The sequence below is a fragment of the Heptranchias perlo genome, chromosome 34, assembly GCF_035084215.1.
Source record: "Heptranchias perlo isolate sHepPer1 chromosome 34, sHepPer1.hap1, whole genome shotgun sequence".
NCBI classification, from domain to species: Eukaryota; Metazoa; Chordata; class Chondrichthyes; order Hexanchiformes; family Hexanchidae; genus Heptranchias; species Heptranchias perlo.
In genome coordinates, this window is record NC_090358.1 from 17,881,320 (window position 1) to 17,897,939 (window position 16,620).

At 42.2% G+C, this 16,620-nt stretch overlaps 1 protein-coding gene across 6 annotated transcripts in view; it reads right to left on the reverse strand.

The window, feature by feature from the left end:
• LOC137301857 (protein unc-13 homolog C-like) overlaps positions 1 to 16,620 on the reverse strand; it is a 514,180-nt gene that overhangs the window by 178,763 nt on the left and 318,797 nt on the right. For all 6 annotated transcript variants that reach the window (XM_067971546.1, XM_067971545.1, XM_067971544.1 and 3 more), the window contains 3 exons: positions 14,848 to 14,963; positions 14,148 to 14,311; positions 1,462 to 1,612 (listed from right to left, as the gene is read on the reverse strand). In XM_067971546.1, coding sequence (XP_067827647.1) covers positions 1,462 to 1,612; positions 14,148 to 14,311; positions 14,848 to 14,963 — 431 coding nt within the window. The remainder of the gene's footprint in view (positions 1 to 1,461; positions 1,613 to 14,147; positions 14,312 to 14,847; positions 14,964 to 16,620) is intronic.

Here is a 16,620-nt window from a genome sequence, read left to right on the forward strand (position 1 = left end):
TGAGGAGAATTAGTTATGAGGAAAAACATTAAAAATTGGGGCTCTTTTCTTTAGAGCAGGTTAGGTTAAGAGAAAATCTGATAGAGAGGTTGGAAATTATTAATGCTTTGAATAGGTAAATAGGGAAACTATTGGCACTGGTCAGTGAGTCAGTAACTAGATGGCATAAATTTAAGATCAGCATCAAAACAATAAAGGGAGAGATTGTAGGAAACAATGAGTACAACAAGCATAACCACACAGATTAATTGCAGTAGCACATGACAGCCTCAGCATCTCCACAGAAATTTCAGACCAGCGGAAACTGGGCAGCAAGTGCACGCTACAATGTGCTGCCCACAATTCTACATTTACTGCTAGTGTAAAAGTTTATGCCAACAGCAATTTCTTGTTTAATTGTCTCACAAATTCATGGATATTACCAATGTTCCTTCACAAGTTGGCTGAATTTTCTTCAGTTACTTTATCACTAAAGCATCTTATAGTACAATATCTCCTTCAAGTTAGAAAATGTAGATTTTGTGCAAAATATAAACTGTGTACTCAATAGGGTAGTGAGGCTACAGAATTTGTGTTGCTGCAAACTGGTGTACACAATGATGGAAAATCTACAGTACAAATGCATCAGATTGGGATCAAGTGCGAGATCACCTCATGAGCTTTGGGCAAGTGCTTCAAAACCAACCTTTCAAGCTTTAAAGTTTTAAAAAAGCGCAAGCGATCTTCCACCTTGAAATTTCTAATGTTTGAAAACAACCAATCTTCCAGCCAGCTCTTTCCAAACATTAGAAATTTTACCAGCAGATAGAGTCAGCAATTCTTTTAAATATATACATACATACACCATAGAGCTCTGCTTTCTTAACTAAAAATGGTGAGCCAAGCAGTATAACTGAGGGCTGTTTGCTTGTGTCACTCTAAATTTGAATTGAAGCGTTAAAGTAACTGAAACTTGAAGAATATTAACAGCAATGTGGAAAGTTAGCAAAATTTATTTTCAAGATGTAGCAGAGACAACTAACTAACCAAAAGTCAGCACTAGTGAATTCAATAAGTTATAAGAATTTAAAAAGAGACAAATGACATATCCAACCTTTCAGTACTGGTTTACAGCTAGCAGTTTACTCTCCGTAGCAATGATCTCCTAGCGTCAATGGCAAATATTGCACTATCAAAACCTAATGGTGGTGCAGCCTGAAGCAAGTACAATATTTATTTTTACTTAAGAAATTTAAAGGTCTTCCAAAAGATTTTCCAGAATGCTGAATTTCAAAACTCACTGTATCAATAGAGTCCTAGGTAATAATGGTTTAAAGAAAAATAAATGAATTGTGACCCTGGGCAAGTTTTTTCTTTGGTTTATTTTCATAATCCAATGTTGCCTCTCATATTATCTGGATGCTTTATTAATTTGCAAAACATGATTTCAAGGCAAAGGTACATAACCCATATTGGACTTACTCCAAAGTTTGAAGCAGCAAATCGATCTGAGGCTGAAACATTTGTTGAAGCTGTGGTATGTGCAAAATATGCATTAATATTGGCCAACAAGGTACTCATTACTGCAGGAACCCCTGGGCACATGTATTTGGATGAAAGGCAGGAGAAATGCCTACAAGATAAAATAAGAGTTAGAACATTTATTATAGATCCTACTTTTGCATAGGCATATTACCAATTTATATCTTGGCTGTCACATTGAGATGCATGGTTACATTTTACCAACATAAATCACAATAAAACGTAAGCTGTTGTGAGATGACCGTACATACATAAAATCTTACTGTTGCTAAGAATTATACAAAATATGTGGCTAATTCCAAACGTGGCTCAGCAGATCATTAATGGAACTATGAAACTTCAATACCAGTTCAAAAGTTAGAGGCCATATTATTCTACCTCACATGAGCAGTTAACTGCAAAGAAGCAAGCAATCCAAACTCCTGCACTTCTAACGATTGCTTTGTATAAAGAAGAGTTACTCATGATGCAGGACCATCTTTTATCAGAAACCATCACTGCCTATTATAAAGGCTTGGGTCCGCAGGATTTACATTGCTTTAAATCTCTTGTTTTAGTGCCCCATTTTCATTGTTCTGGTAGTAAATGCAGCAGGATAATTTGATGATAGATATGTCAGCAAAATCTCATCCTCATACAGTGGTAGTAATATAAGCTCACAGTGGCATCAACATAACACTAGAAGTTAATACAACACCAAAGAAACTACTACGCAGTGTGGTGTAAATCAACATCAGTACTTTGTCCCATTCAGGTTCCTAAGGTTGAATATTTTGCTGCGCTTACTGCCAAGGCTCGCAAAAACAATGGCCACTTAGATGAGGTACTGAAGGGCTGCTTTCAGGAAAATAGGTGAGAATATTGGTGGAAACAAATAAAATCTGGATAAAGTAAAATAGAATATTTGCTATATAAACCTAACAATGGTGTGAGCTCAAAAAAAAATTAATACCATTTAACTGTTAGCAAAGTAAACTCTAATAAAGCAGGCTTTGCCTATTAAATAAGATGGAAAACATTATGGGAAAAAAACTCCTAAAACAGCAGCTTGCAGTTCTGTAACTACTTTATCATAAGATAGGTTTGGATGAAGAAAGCCCTTCAACCTATTTGATATCATCTTTTCAGAATACGAACCCTATTGTTTTTGCCCATCTGCCTTCTATGTTTAATTCCAATATACAATATCTTGCTTTTGCCCCTATAGATTTTTTTTTATCATTGATCAGCTCAGGTCCAAACCTTTGTTGAGCTTTCTTTGTTAGATCTCGAAGGTATCCTGAGTCCACAGTCATCTCCCTCCTCCCTGCAGTTGTCACGTGCAAAATTAACTCCCGTGTACTGACACTGCAATTCACAATCATACACCAGGAACGGGAAGGATAGCAACATGTGCTTTTGGAGTACCAAACTCAACACATCTCCATTGTGACTTTGCTGTCTTTACAACCAGCCTCTACTTACCTCCCATTAGCCAGTTCTTAATTTGTACCTATGCCTTATCCATGTTATCAGTTTGTAAAGAAATTTGTCATGTGGTTTTTTGCAAGCCAGGGTACACTATGGCCCCAAAGTTTACAGGTTCGTGGGGAGGGAGCGGGGATGGGGGGGGAGGGGGGAGGTCGAGCGGCCGGGTAACCCAGAAGTATGGGGTTACTTCTAAAGTCAGGTTGGGTGATATTTATTAGGTTATTTTCATGTAGGTATTCTTCTATTTTGTTTCTGATTATTAGTTTTCTGATTTTTGAGGTCAGGCTAATACGTGTAATTGCCAGACATGGCTCCATTATTCTTTGGAACCTCCCCAATGCTCATTTACTCCTTCAAAATGAGGGCAAGTGCTTCACAAGTCTCCAAGTGCCCTGGGGCTTAGTTCATCCATACCAGGCGAGTTATTAGTTTTCTCTTTCTTCAAAATAACATTATATTACTTTCAAGATATTTTGAAACCTTCCAGCACTATTTTTGACTTCATTCATCTGTTGGTCTCTGGTGACTAGCAATGAGTACACTCAAGTGGGAGCTTCTTGCATGCTTTGATGTGTAACACTAGAGCGAATTTTAATTCCCTCTGCCTGCTGGCGGAACAAGAGTTAAAATCCAAGCAGTACACTTGCCACTCAATTCCCCCCCCCACATGGCTATTTTAACACCACTGTTATCTGACTCCGGCGGGAGCCTCAAATGTATGCAATTTGGAGGTCCTTTCAATCAGATAGGGCCCTAATACTATTTTTAACTGACTACTGTGTTTGCCTCTGGGTGCCCATTTCGGGTGGGAAATTGGCCGGTGGGATGTTAATGAGGCCTGGCCATTAAAATGGACTGGGCCTTCCACTGCAGTTCCAGGGCAGATGGCCCACCTGCACATTCCACCGGCTCCTGCCCAGTAGTTCAAATTACTGTTAAAGTATCAAAGCTTGATCTGTAACTATGCTGATAGCCTACTGGGTAAAAGCACCACCCAATGAGGTACTAAGCCACAAGTACAGGAAGTACTAGGTTTGAACCCCTTGGGCTAAATGAATCTCAGCTAGGGCAGTGTTAGTGCTGCTACAGAGTCCATGGACTAGGGAAGGACATGAAGAATGGCCACTTGGGCAAGGTACCAGAAGGCGACCAGCACCCACAGCACCATTCCCCATTTCTCCAGGGTTTCCGCTGACGCTACGGCAGAAGATCGGGAGAACCCCCATGGACATTCAAGCCCAGAGACTTTTGATCCGAGGACTTTGGAAGTGTTTACATGTTTTTTAAAAAATAAATTATGTTGTAAGTATTTTAGTTCTATAGGCTTACCATTGTAAGAAAGAACAAACTTGCATTTGTATAGCGCCTTTCACATTCTCAGGAAGTCCCTAAGTGTATCACAGCCAATGAATTACTTTTGAGGTGCAGTCACTGTTGTTTTATAGGTAATTATGGTAACTGATTTGTGCATAAGATCCCACAAACAGTAAATGAGATAAGTGAACATCTAATCTGTGACGGTAGTGTTGATTGAGAGAAAATTGGCTAGGTCACCAGGAGAACTCCCCTGCTCCTCTTCAAATAGTGCCTGAACAGGCAGATGGGACTCAGTTTAATGTCTCATTTAAAAAAAACAGCACCTTTGACAGTGCAGCACTGCATTGAAGTGTCAGGCTAAATTATATACTCAACTCCTGGAGTGGGGTTTGAATCCACATTTTAATTCAGAATCAAGAGTGCTACCATTGAGCCTATATTGGAATAGCTTATTACTGTAATACTGTTTGTTGCAGTGTCATGGCATGTGAGATAGAAGAAAATACAATGCCATCTGGCTCAGGGCAACAGTCATTACATTAGACCTGCTGACAATCTAAGGGTTAACTATCCAAATGCAACCTATTTTTACAATTTGCATTGAAGTTGTTTTTGATAGCCTAATCATCGGGAATGAACAATGAACTATTAAAGAAAATCCATTTTAGGGGAAAATGTTACTAAATATATCTCAAATACATTGTCTAATATAAAGGATCTATAACCCTGCCACACAATCTAATCAATGCACCATTTATTGTCAGTGTATGCATGACAGGAATGTCCAAGTAGGCATAAGAAATATCAATATTAAACACATTGGGCAGAATTTTAATAAGCCAGTGGGATGTCAGCAGGGGGATCAATTGGCGCGCGGGAAACCCGAAAGAAAATCCCTACCTTTCCCCACGCGATCGCGACTTAATTGATGGCCTTTAACGTGGCTTTCGGGTTTGCCGTCTGAAAGCTGCGCCGCGGGCGGACTGCGCACCCTCATGACCTGCTGTCAGCTGGAGTGTATATATTTAAAGGTCCATTGATTCAAAGGCTTTTGCTGGAGAAAGGAGGAAATCTGAAGACATTGGAGTGTGCGAGGAGCAAGCCTGCCCCAAAGTTCAGTGATGTCTCACTTGAGGTGTTGCTATCCGGGGTGAGGAGCAGGAGGGAAATATTCTACGCGGCAGACAGGAGGAAGCGCTCTGCCTCTGCCACCAAGGCGGCCTGGGCCGAGGTGGCAGAGGAGGTGACCAGCAGGAGCAACATCTCCCGCATTGGGTGCAGTGTAGGAAGCGCTTCAATGACCTAACCAGGTCAACAAAAGTGAGTACACTTACTGATTTCACCTGTATTCTATGGTGCACATCACCCCACCCCCCCCTCACGTTCTGCCCTGCGAAGCCTGCTCCATCACATCACTCCTCACACCCACTTAAGGCTCATCGTCAACTTACCTACACTTCCTGAGCACTTCCTCGCCTCCCCATTTGTGAATTCATCACTACCACTCACCCCAATCCTGATCCAATGTGATGTCTCTGTCTGATACTCACCCTCTGATGCATCTTTTTCATGGTCAGCCTCACCCAAAGCAATGCATTCATCGGCTGGCCACTTCACATCACTCACTGACATGTCTGTACTTTCTCCCCTTCTAAGAGAAGAGGGCTCAGAATGCATGGGAGAGGGCGAGGACTTGAGGGGGGCCACAGCAAATAAATAGTGGACCTCACAGAGGCAGAGGAGGAGGCCCTGGAAATCAGCCACAAGGTTGAGTGCCTGTCCCTCGGGGACACCGAGACTGACACCCTACAAACGTCTGGCGACAAAACTTTAACATTCATCACACACAACACGAATTGATGTTATTAATGATTTACATGTCGAACACCTCAGTATGCTCATCGCAACATTACATCTGTGATGATTCTTAATATCGCCTTCTGTTCTCTTCCAGGCCCTTCAACCACTGAAGTGACAGGAGAGAGTGATTCCTCAGAGGAGCTCCTGGCTTCTGAGGGCGCATCGTCAAATCTTAGTGAGCCATCCACCAGCGCAGATACTCACATCTCGGTGGGTCCTAGTAGTTAGTTAGTTGAGCACTCCTCTCCAGGCTCTGCTCAGCTGGACGCAAATGTTGAACCCTGGGTTCCATCCTTTAAAAGGAGAATGATGGAGGGACAGCAGCACATTTGCGAGGTACTGGAAGACGTGCCATGTACATTCTCCACAATAGCAGCGAGGGTGGAGGAGTCCACCTCCAGCATTAATGGACTGGTGGCACAGGTAAGTGCGGGAATGTCTGCGATAGTGGCACAGGTAAGTGCGGGAATGTCTGCGATAGTGGCACAGGTAAGTGCGGGAATGTCTGCAATGAAGAGAATGGCTTCCACTGAGCTTCAAGCACGGCTCACGAATGAGTCCCTTCAGGCCCTGACAATGGCCGTGTGGACTCAGGGCGAACTACATTCTGCTGCCTTAAACAGGTTGACAGATGTCAGAAGTGGCCTGACAAGGCATCACACATATCCTCCATGCTGTTGTCCAGCAGGATGGTAGGAGTGATGTGGCCCTGTCCCTGGAGAGGGATGATGGCGAAGGGGAAATAGAAGTGGGGACTCCACTCAAAGTGCTCCCACCTCTCACCCATTGTCCCCCTCTCAGTATCCACAATGCTGTCTCCTCTCCAGGTGGTCGAGGCTGCCCCTGCACAGATGCAGGTGGAGCAGTCTTTGGAGGGGCCCTCAAGGGCTCCAAAACCCAGAGCGCATAGGCCTAGAGCATCTGTGCAGTGAGGGCATGAACATGAGCAACCTGCCACTACCTCTGCTACAGCCACAGGGGATGCACCATGTAGAAGTAATAGGAAGCGAAAGGCTCAGGTTTTGTGATCACAAAGGGTATTTGATAGAGTGTCATGTTTTTCATTGATATTTGGTTTCTGTTCCATGAAAATTAAATCTCATATTTTCATAATTGCCACCACCACTGCCACGTCTTGTCCATTCTTGAGTCCCTTTTGTGAAAGCGCCCTTTCCTCTGTTTCATCATGAATGGTGAGCCTTGATGCCACCCAGTGGGTACGTTTACAGTGGGTATACGGGTGGTTGTGGAAGTGTTTTGTGGGGTGGGGGGGTTGCTGGTGTTGGAGCAGTCTTTGGTGCTCGTTCCAGGTGGTCCGAGAACTTGACTACCCTCACTTTCCAGATCTCCTTATGGGAATTTATCACGTATGTGTGTCTCCCTGGCATCACGAGCAGCCAGGTGAGCCACTGGTCTGCCGATGGGTTGCCCATTGTCGTTGTCCTCCTCCTCCTCAATGTTGATGGGAGATGTGGATGCTGCATGGGGGCATGGGGCCTCATCCACCAGTAACCCTCTCTGTTGCGCAGGACACAACAGACGTCTGTAATTCTACCCACTCTTGCTGGTGCGGAATTGAAGCGCTCCCCCTGATTGATCCAGGCACTGAAATCACGTCTTGAGCAGTCCTATCGCGTGTTCAATGACAGACCTGGTGATGATGTGACTGTCGTTGTATCGGCGTTGTGCCTCACTGATGGGGTATCTCACAGGTGTCATGAGCCACATCTGCAGGGGGTATCCCTTGTCTCTGAGGAAGTCTGTTTGGTGCGTGGAAGAGGGCTGGGATCTGGGATGTTGGATTCCCGCAGAATGAAGGAATCATGGCAGCTGCCAGGGAATTTGGCACACACCTGCAGAAACCTCTTCCGGTGGTCGCAAACGAGCTGCGCATTGATGGAGTGATAACCGTTTGTGTTGATGAACAGTCCTGGCTCATGTGGAGGTGCTCGGATTGCTACGTGTGCGCAATCAATTGCACCCTGTACCCGTGGGAAGCCAGCCAGAGAGTGGAAACCCACTGCCCTCTCCGTCTGGCTGAGGTCGTCCATGGGGAAGTTGACGTAGTGGGACACCCTGCAAAACAAACCATCCGTGACCTGTTGTATGCACTTGTGGGCTGATGACTGAGAGACTCCGGCGATGTTACTGGTGGTGCCCTGGAAGGATCCAGAGGCGAAGAAGTTGAGGGCAGTGATCACTTTAACTGCCACAGGCAAGGCGTGGCCACCATGCCCATCCAGGAGCAGCTCTGCATGAAGGAGCACGCAGATGTCTGCGGCCACCTGGCGACTCACTCGCAAGCCTTCGTGGGCACTGCTCTTCAGAAGTCCAGGAAACTCAGCCTCTGTCTGTAGACCCTTAGTCGAGGGTAGTGCCTCCTGCGACGTCAGGCCCTCTGTTGTTCCCCCTCTCTGCTCTTCTGCAGGTCCCTGTGGCGTACCTCTGTCTTGTGGAGCTGCAAGTGGTGGAAGTGCACGCCATGCCTGCCGCAGATGATGTGCCTCCTCCTCGGATGTATGATGTGGAGATGCCGGTGATGGACTGGGGTTGACAATTGTAAACAATTTTACAACACCAAGTTATAGTCCAGCAATTTTATTTTAAATTCACAAGCTTTCGGAGGCTACCTCCTTCCTCAGGTGAACGATGCGGAAATGAAGTCCTCGAAATGAAGTCGCATTTATAATTCACAGAAAAATGCTGGTGATAACAGACAGTTTTTTCAACTGCCCGTTGCCAAGGCAATCAGTGTGCAGACAGACAGGTGTTACCTGCCAGGTCTCAGAATATACAAATCACCAAAAAAAACAACAAACAAAAAAAAACAGAGATAGAGAGGTAGAAACATAGAAAAGATGAATGCAGCCACTGCATCCCCCAACCTGAAGGTGTCAGTTTGAGGGGGTCCAAAAAGTAGGTAAATATGTGTAAACAGAACAATTCTGAGTGTGAACCAAGAATTCTCAGACTAAACACAAAGGTCTTCCAGCCAAAAGTTTGTCTGAGAGAACTGCGTGTCCTGTTGCAATAACTCACCTTTTATCCCCATTTGTCAAACAGGGATTTAAATGGCCAAATGGCTGGCGGCTGCAACTCACCTCCGTTTCCATGGCGTGTTTCACACAGCACAGGAAACACGTTGAGGCAGCGCTGAAATCGTTTCCCTGCATCAATAAAAATTTTAAAAATCACCGTTTCAACGACTTTAACTACCTTAATTCTTGCTTTAACTATCGGCCCTCCAGCTTTAATTGTCAGCAGTATTTCCGGCTTCCTGAAGCGTGCGCACCCAGATCCGTCTGGGTCGTACGCGTTTTTTAGCGGGTTGGAGCTGGGATTCCTTCCCGTTTCACAAATCCTCGATTTTGATTGCCCCCCCACACCCAACGCACCCGGACTTCGGGGCTAAAATCGTGCCCATTATGTTCACTGAGTAGATTGTGTTGATGTATTGATACAGAATTGTAAAGGCGAATAATAGTTTGTGGTTGTAAAAGCTGACAAATGTGGGTCTTTTTAATTACACTTGATACGACATTTGGAGTAATGTAATTTATATCAAGTCTACAGCACAGAAACAGGCCATTCAGCCCAACAAGTCTGTGCTGGCGTTTATGCTCCACACAAGCCTCCTCCCTCCCTACTTCATTTAACTCTATCAGCATACCCTTCTATTCCTTTTTCCCTTGTGTGTTTATCTAACTTCCCCTTAAATGCATCTATGCTATTTGCCTCAACTACTCCTTGTGGTAGCGAGTTCCACATTCTTACCACTCTGAGTAAACAAATTTCTCCTGAATTCCCTATTGGATTTATTAGTGACTAGCTTACATTTATGACTTCTAGTTTTGGACTCTCCCACAAGAGGAAACATTTTCTCTACATCTACCCTATCAAACCCTTTCACTATCTTAAAGACCTCTATCAGGTCACCCCTCAGCTTTCTCTTCTCTAAAGTAAAGAGAAGCCTTTAGCTTTTCCTGATAAGTATATCCTCTCAGTTCTGGTATCATCCTTGTGAATCTTTTTTTGCACCTTCTTCAATGCCTCTATAGCCTTTTTATAATATGGAGACCAGAACTGTGCACAGTACTCCAAGTATGGTCTAATGTAATTTAAAAATGTGAAGATAATTCTGCCTGTTTATGTTATGTATTAAGTTCAAGCCATAACACTTTTCATGGTACTAGTTAATCTATCTACATTTATTGCATATTTTACTGAATGGTTCAAGAACAAGATTTCAACAGACTTGAAATTTCCCCCCTTCCCTGACTGGTGCTGATATTAGTACAAATTCTCCTCTATTTCCACATTTTCGCGATGGTACAATGTAGTCATTGTAACTTCCAGGTATTCGGAGTGAATCAATTAACATGAATAGTTAACCTTAGAGAATACATACAAAAGGACTGTGAATGGGACTCAGGCATAATTTTAGTTGCCATTGTTCTTTGCACCAAAATAATTTACTTTATTGCCAGAATATTTCACAGCAGCAAATGTCAAGTAACACAAAGAGCAGTTTATGGTTGCTGGTTAACTTACTAATTGAAAAAGTGCTACATGGCCATAGAGAGAGGAGTGGGGGAGAGTGGGGGAGGAGAGGGAAGGCTGGGCTGTGAACCGGAATTAGCCACCATTCCCTCACTGGTATGGGGAGAAACATTTCAGTAAGATTATCAGAATCTCCCAGGTCTCAGCAATGAAAAACTGTTATTTTAATTACGTCCACAGGCTGTCTGAGATCAAACACTGCACAATCCTCTCTGCGGGTGAACTCATCCAGCCGAGGAGAAACGCAAGCAACTACAGCCACTCTCAGCCAAATCCTCTCCCTTCCTCTCTTGAAGGCACTGAATGGGGTACAGTTCTACAGTTACTGACAGCCCTCCTGTACCCTACACACAAATAGTCATTATTCATTAGGCAGTGAGTGCTGGCAGGCTAATTTACCATGGAAGATATCAAAGCCTAGGCCGATCTTGGCCTCATGTGGTGCATATTTTCCAGGAGGAGTCACTGGATACAGTGACTCCACAAGCAGGAATTCTTGGCTATTTTTTTACTTCTCTAACCCAGGGGTTCTGGGTATGTAATCCCATGCTGCTGTCCTGACTGAGATCAGTTGACTCAGGACAGACTGTCAATCAAACCTGGAAACTTCCAAGTCTGCAATACTTGGTGTTGCATTAGGCTCAGCCTCAAGATGATATATGGTTCCCAGGATTTTATTTACTTTTCTAATCTAGGTTTAGATCCAGCTCAATTTTGTGATTTAATTGTTAAACATGAGTTTTAAGCTACCATTTTTTATCTGGTCCAGTGTGTTTTTTGAATTTCTTCCTTTGAGGTTTCAAGGGCGATCCATATGTTTAAATATAAGCAGATATAGACGTAGACATAGATTTTACAGCACAGAAACAGGCCATTCGGCCCAACTAGTCTGTGCTGGTGTTTATGTTCCACACGAGCCTCCTCCCACCTTGCTTCATCTCACCCTATCAGCGTTTCCTTCTATTCCTTTCTCCCTCATGTACTTTTCTAGCTTCCCCTTAAATGCATCTGTACTATTCCCCTCAACCACTCCTTGTAGGAGCGAGTTCCACATTCTCACCACTCTCTGGGTAAAGACGTTTCTCCTGAATTCCCTAATGGATTTATTAGTGACTATCTTATAGTTATGGCCCCTAGTTTTGGACTTCCCCACAAGTGGAATCATCTTCTCTCCGTCTACCCTCTCAAACCCTGTCAGAATTTTAAAGACCTCTATTAGATCACCCCATACCCTTCTCTTTTCTAGAGAAAAAAGCCCCAGGCTGGTCAGTCTTTCCTGATAGTTAGAACCTCTCAGTTCTGGTATCATTCTTGTTAAGGCCAGAGGGTTGTAAAGTGCCTCATAGAAAGATGAGGGTCTGTTCCTCGAGCTGGCATTGAGCTTCACTGGGACAGCTGAGAAGGCCAAGGACAGAGAGGTCCGAGTGGGACAGAGAGTTAAAGTGGTAAGCGACAGAGAGCTCAGAGATGTATTTGTGGACAGAACAGAAGTATACAGCAAAGCAATCACCTAATCTGCGTGCGGTCCGTTCCCATCCCGGGGCAATAAATGCCGGCCTTGCCAGCGAAGCCCACGTCCCGAGAACTTGCTATTTTTAATATGCGTGATAATCCCAGTCTGTGTGCCCAAACAGTGTGTTTTGTGGTGTTAGCCTTTGTGCCTAGGGCTGCCAAAACTCCAGGATTGCCCTGGAATTTCCAGGAATTAAAGATTAATCTTCTGGACACTGGAGCGAGCAACCCTGGAGAAAATTCATAAGGGTATTAAAAAAGTGTGTTTTGTTCCATTTTCTTTGAACACTTTTCTTTATTAGTTATAAAAATATTGGAGATGGGGGAAAAATGGTTGCATGTCTGGGCGGGGCGGCTGGAGACAGGAGTTCATGTGATGAAACTTCCAGAAATATGTTGACAACCCTATTTGTGCCAAGTCTTTAAAAACAAAACTACAGGCAAGTTTCTAGCAATTTTGCACAAACCTCCCTCCCCATGGTTTTAAAATTATTGCTGCTTTTGTCCTAGCGAAATCAAGACCAGATATCACAGTTTCCTATGCGAGAGCAGACAATCAGGTATGAAGCACTACAGCAGGCCTCAGTGGAAGGCAAGGAATGGAACCAAACCTTCAGCATTGGGGTTGGGCCTTGGAGGTAGGATAGAGTGGGACTGAAGCACTTGCAAGGGCCTCAGTCGAGGAGAGGGATCAGAGCTGGTGCACGTCACAGATATCCAGTTCGGATTAATCTTTAAGTTCCTTCCTTAATTACCACTTTCTAGTTTCAACATATATCATGTGATTGTTTACAGCTATATTAGAAAGGAAGTAAAAAATAATATACAACCACTTAAAGTAGGAAAATAAAAAGGAACAGGAAAAAGCAAAATCAACAAAAATTCTGTAATTAAACTTTCCAATTACAAAAACAGCTGAAGCAACAATGGATAACGAGACCTGTAGCTTTATATCCCAATAAATTTGGATTTTGCCTATAGGGGCCAATAAGTTATATGCAGTGTTTTCTTAATAAAATGAAAGTCAGTCTAATAATCATTACATTTAATTAGAAAGGACATTTTTGATCTGGACTTTTTTAGTCCCTTTAGATATTTAATGATGGCCTAAAAATAATTCATATGGGTCTCACTGATGCTGCAATGGCAAACTAACTGATATTTGATGGCAGCAAACCAATGTTTTCCAACACTGCTGAACAGCAATGACTTTTTACAGATGCCTTAAACAAACATCAGTACTGAGTTAGCACAGCTTCCAGGAAATCAGGAGATAATACCAAATTTAAATTCTCTTGAGTTTAGCTTTGTACATACAAGTTCATTTCAGTGAAGCTATTAATTTGTGTGGAACAATCAAACTAATATACAATGATTATGTTCTAATTTTTAAAAAAATCATCCTCGGGATGTAGACACTGCTGGAAAGGCCAGCATTTATTGCCCATCCTTGGTTGCCCTGGGGTGGGGTGGTGAGCCTTCTTCTTGAACCACTGCAATTCTTCGTAGCGTTTTTTTGATACAACTGAGTGGCTTGCTAGGCCACTTCAGAGGGCAGTTAAGACTCAACAATGTTGGTGTGGGACGGGAGTCACATATCAGCCAGACCGTGTAAGGGTAAGGTTTCCTTCCCTAAGGGACATTAGTGAACCAGTTGGGTTTTTACGACAATCCAACAGCTTCATGTTCACCTTTACTGACACCAGCATTTTATTTTCAGATTTTTAAAACCAAATTCAAATTCTAAACTACATGGTGGGATATGAACTCAAGTCCTCTGGATTACTAGTCCAGTAACATAACCACGACACCACCGTACCAAAATGGTTCCTATGTTTCATAATAGTCAAAATTGAAACCATCTAGGTCTAGAACAACTAAAAAAACATTGCAAGTAAGTTACTTACGTCATGGCCTGGTAAATTGATTCAACTCCGTAGCGCATTGCAAATTCATCTACAATTTCTTGAGCAGAATCTTCAAAGTACACTTTCCATGCCTCATCTCCTTTCACTTCTGGGATTTTCACTGCACCATTATATTTTGTTTCAGTCAAATAACTGAATAGGTTCTGAAGGTAATAAGAGAAATGTTAAATCTGTGTATGGTATTTCTGGCCTTCTTGATAATGATCTTCAATACCTGAGCTCCACAATGTTACTTTATTCATCCTGCCCAAATTCTATTTTCATTCCAATGCAGTGAATCAGTAAATATTACAATTTGGCTACTTGCGTCTTTTAAAAGAAACAAAACAACATAATCTACACGAATGACGACACTAGATATGTTACTAAAAGGTCTTTTGCAATATGTTAAAATTCTATATAATAAATAGATTAAAATACAAGACGCATAACCAGCTGTCAAATCAAACAAGACAGATGGATAACAGTTCTGGACTAAAAAGTTTTGAACAATGAGTTTTTTTGATAAACATTAGGTGGATCCCACTGGTAAATTTCAATCCACATGGAAAATCCTCCTGTTTATTCTTTAGTTAGAAACAAGTACAGTGTATTTGCACTCTGCATACACAACAACTAGTGTGTGTTTGAAAAACTTTGAAACATTATATAAATGGGCACATTTGCTATTGTACCTCACCTCATGTAAACATGTGTACTGCACATGATAAGGGGCTACTTTCTCTTCTCCTTTAATTTCGACGCTGATTTTCATTCTAATTGCACCAGAAACAGCTGATTTGTCAGTTCTCTTCTCTGCAAAAAAAAAATACAGTGCATCATTATGAGATACTCTATAATGCAGGAAAAATATTCTAGTGCTCATTTAGATGTTAATGATTTATAAATAGCATGTACTTAATAAGTTAGTGAAGTGCCTAAAGATTGTTCACCTCCCTCTTTTCATTCATGGATAATAGTTATTACTGATGTTGTAAATTGACCTTTTCAGGCTAAAAATTATTTCAGGATTCACATTTATATCTATTCAAAATTAATTTTAATAAAGTAGACCCTTAGTATTTTGAAACAAATGATATTTGCCGAGATTTTGCTGGAATGGGGCATTTCGTGGCGTGCTATGTTAGTTAGACTTTTTCCCTCAGCCTTCAGCTTGAAAATCTTATGCCCTGCAAGTTGCTGAAAGTGCAAGTTGATAACGGAAAGGGCAATGGGGCACCTGGGCCCTTGATTAACGACGGGACCGACAGTTTATCGCCTTAATCGATGAGATTTAAGGATTGAGAAAAAGAACAGAGGAACAACGGAGAAGGAAATAGGGTGAATCAGAGTCAAGTACAGCAAGAGAAATAAAGAGAGGGAAAGAAAGATTGGATTAAGAGAGAGAGAAAAAAAGAGACAGAAAGGAAAAGAAAGAAAAAAGTTTAAAAATTTAAAATTCAAAATTTAGAAAATCTCTAACAACAATTTACTAGCTGTAGGAATGAGTCTCCACAGTTTCAGTTGTTCCCTTTCTGGGCTGGAAAGGTTGAGTTGCAGTGCAGGAACATAAATCTCGCCATTAAAAAGGTTCTTACATTGTTAAGTACTAGCCTTAACTTTCTGCGGCAAGTTTAATTGACAATTAATGCACAGATGCAGCATTTTCTTGACATTCACGGGGGGGTTGAGGGCGAGTTGCCGTTTTCACAAGGTTAACGGCGTAAATCGTCCAGCAACTGTGGTGATTCACAATTCATGGGGCATTTCTTCCTCACCACAAGTTGCTGGTCGATTTACAAACTAATAACAGCGTGCGCATTGAACGCGCCATTATTTTGGCAGCAAAATCCGGGCCAATGTTTACCATCGCTTATCTTCGGGCTGTCACTCAAATGCAAATCAGTCCCAGAAAACTTTTACCGTAGAAATTTAGAATTTATAATGTACAAGTTAATTACTAAACTTTGCATCAGGTAAGATGGCAAAGATTAGATTTTTTGGTGGGGAGAAGGATTGAAACTGAATTACTTTCGCTCATGAGAAAGTAGTCACTGTTTGTGTTTCAGACACATCAAACCAAACCTAGGATCAAGACTAAGGTATTTCTATTATGCTTAACTCTTACCAAACATCTGGGTTTTTGACTAGTTGGTTAGCACAAGGACACGTCACTTTGATTCTCCAATGCATGCGTGCGTGTGCACTGTCAAACAGATACAGGCTTATAAACGTGAACTAATTCTAAAGTCAACCATGAGCGTTCCAGAGAAATTAATGAAGATGCCAACTTAAGAAGGTATGTTTTCCTTTGTTTACTAATTTTAGTGAAAATGCATAATGTAGAGTAATTTTACAGGTTGAGGAGCAGGTTAGTGAACTTAACTTACAAGTTTATAACAACACTCATACATTGATATGTTTTTCCTGAAGAATGTGATATATTATATGTTGCACACACACACAAAAACAC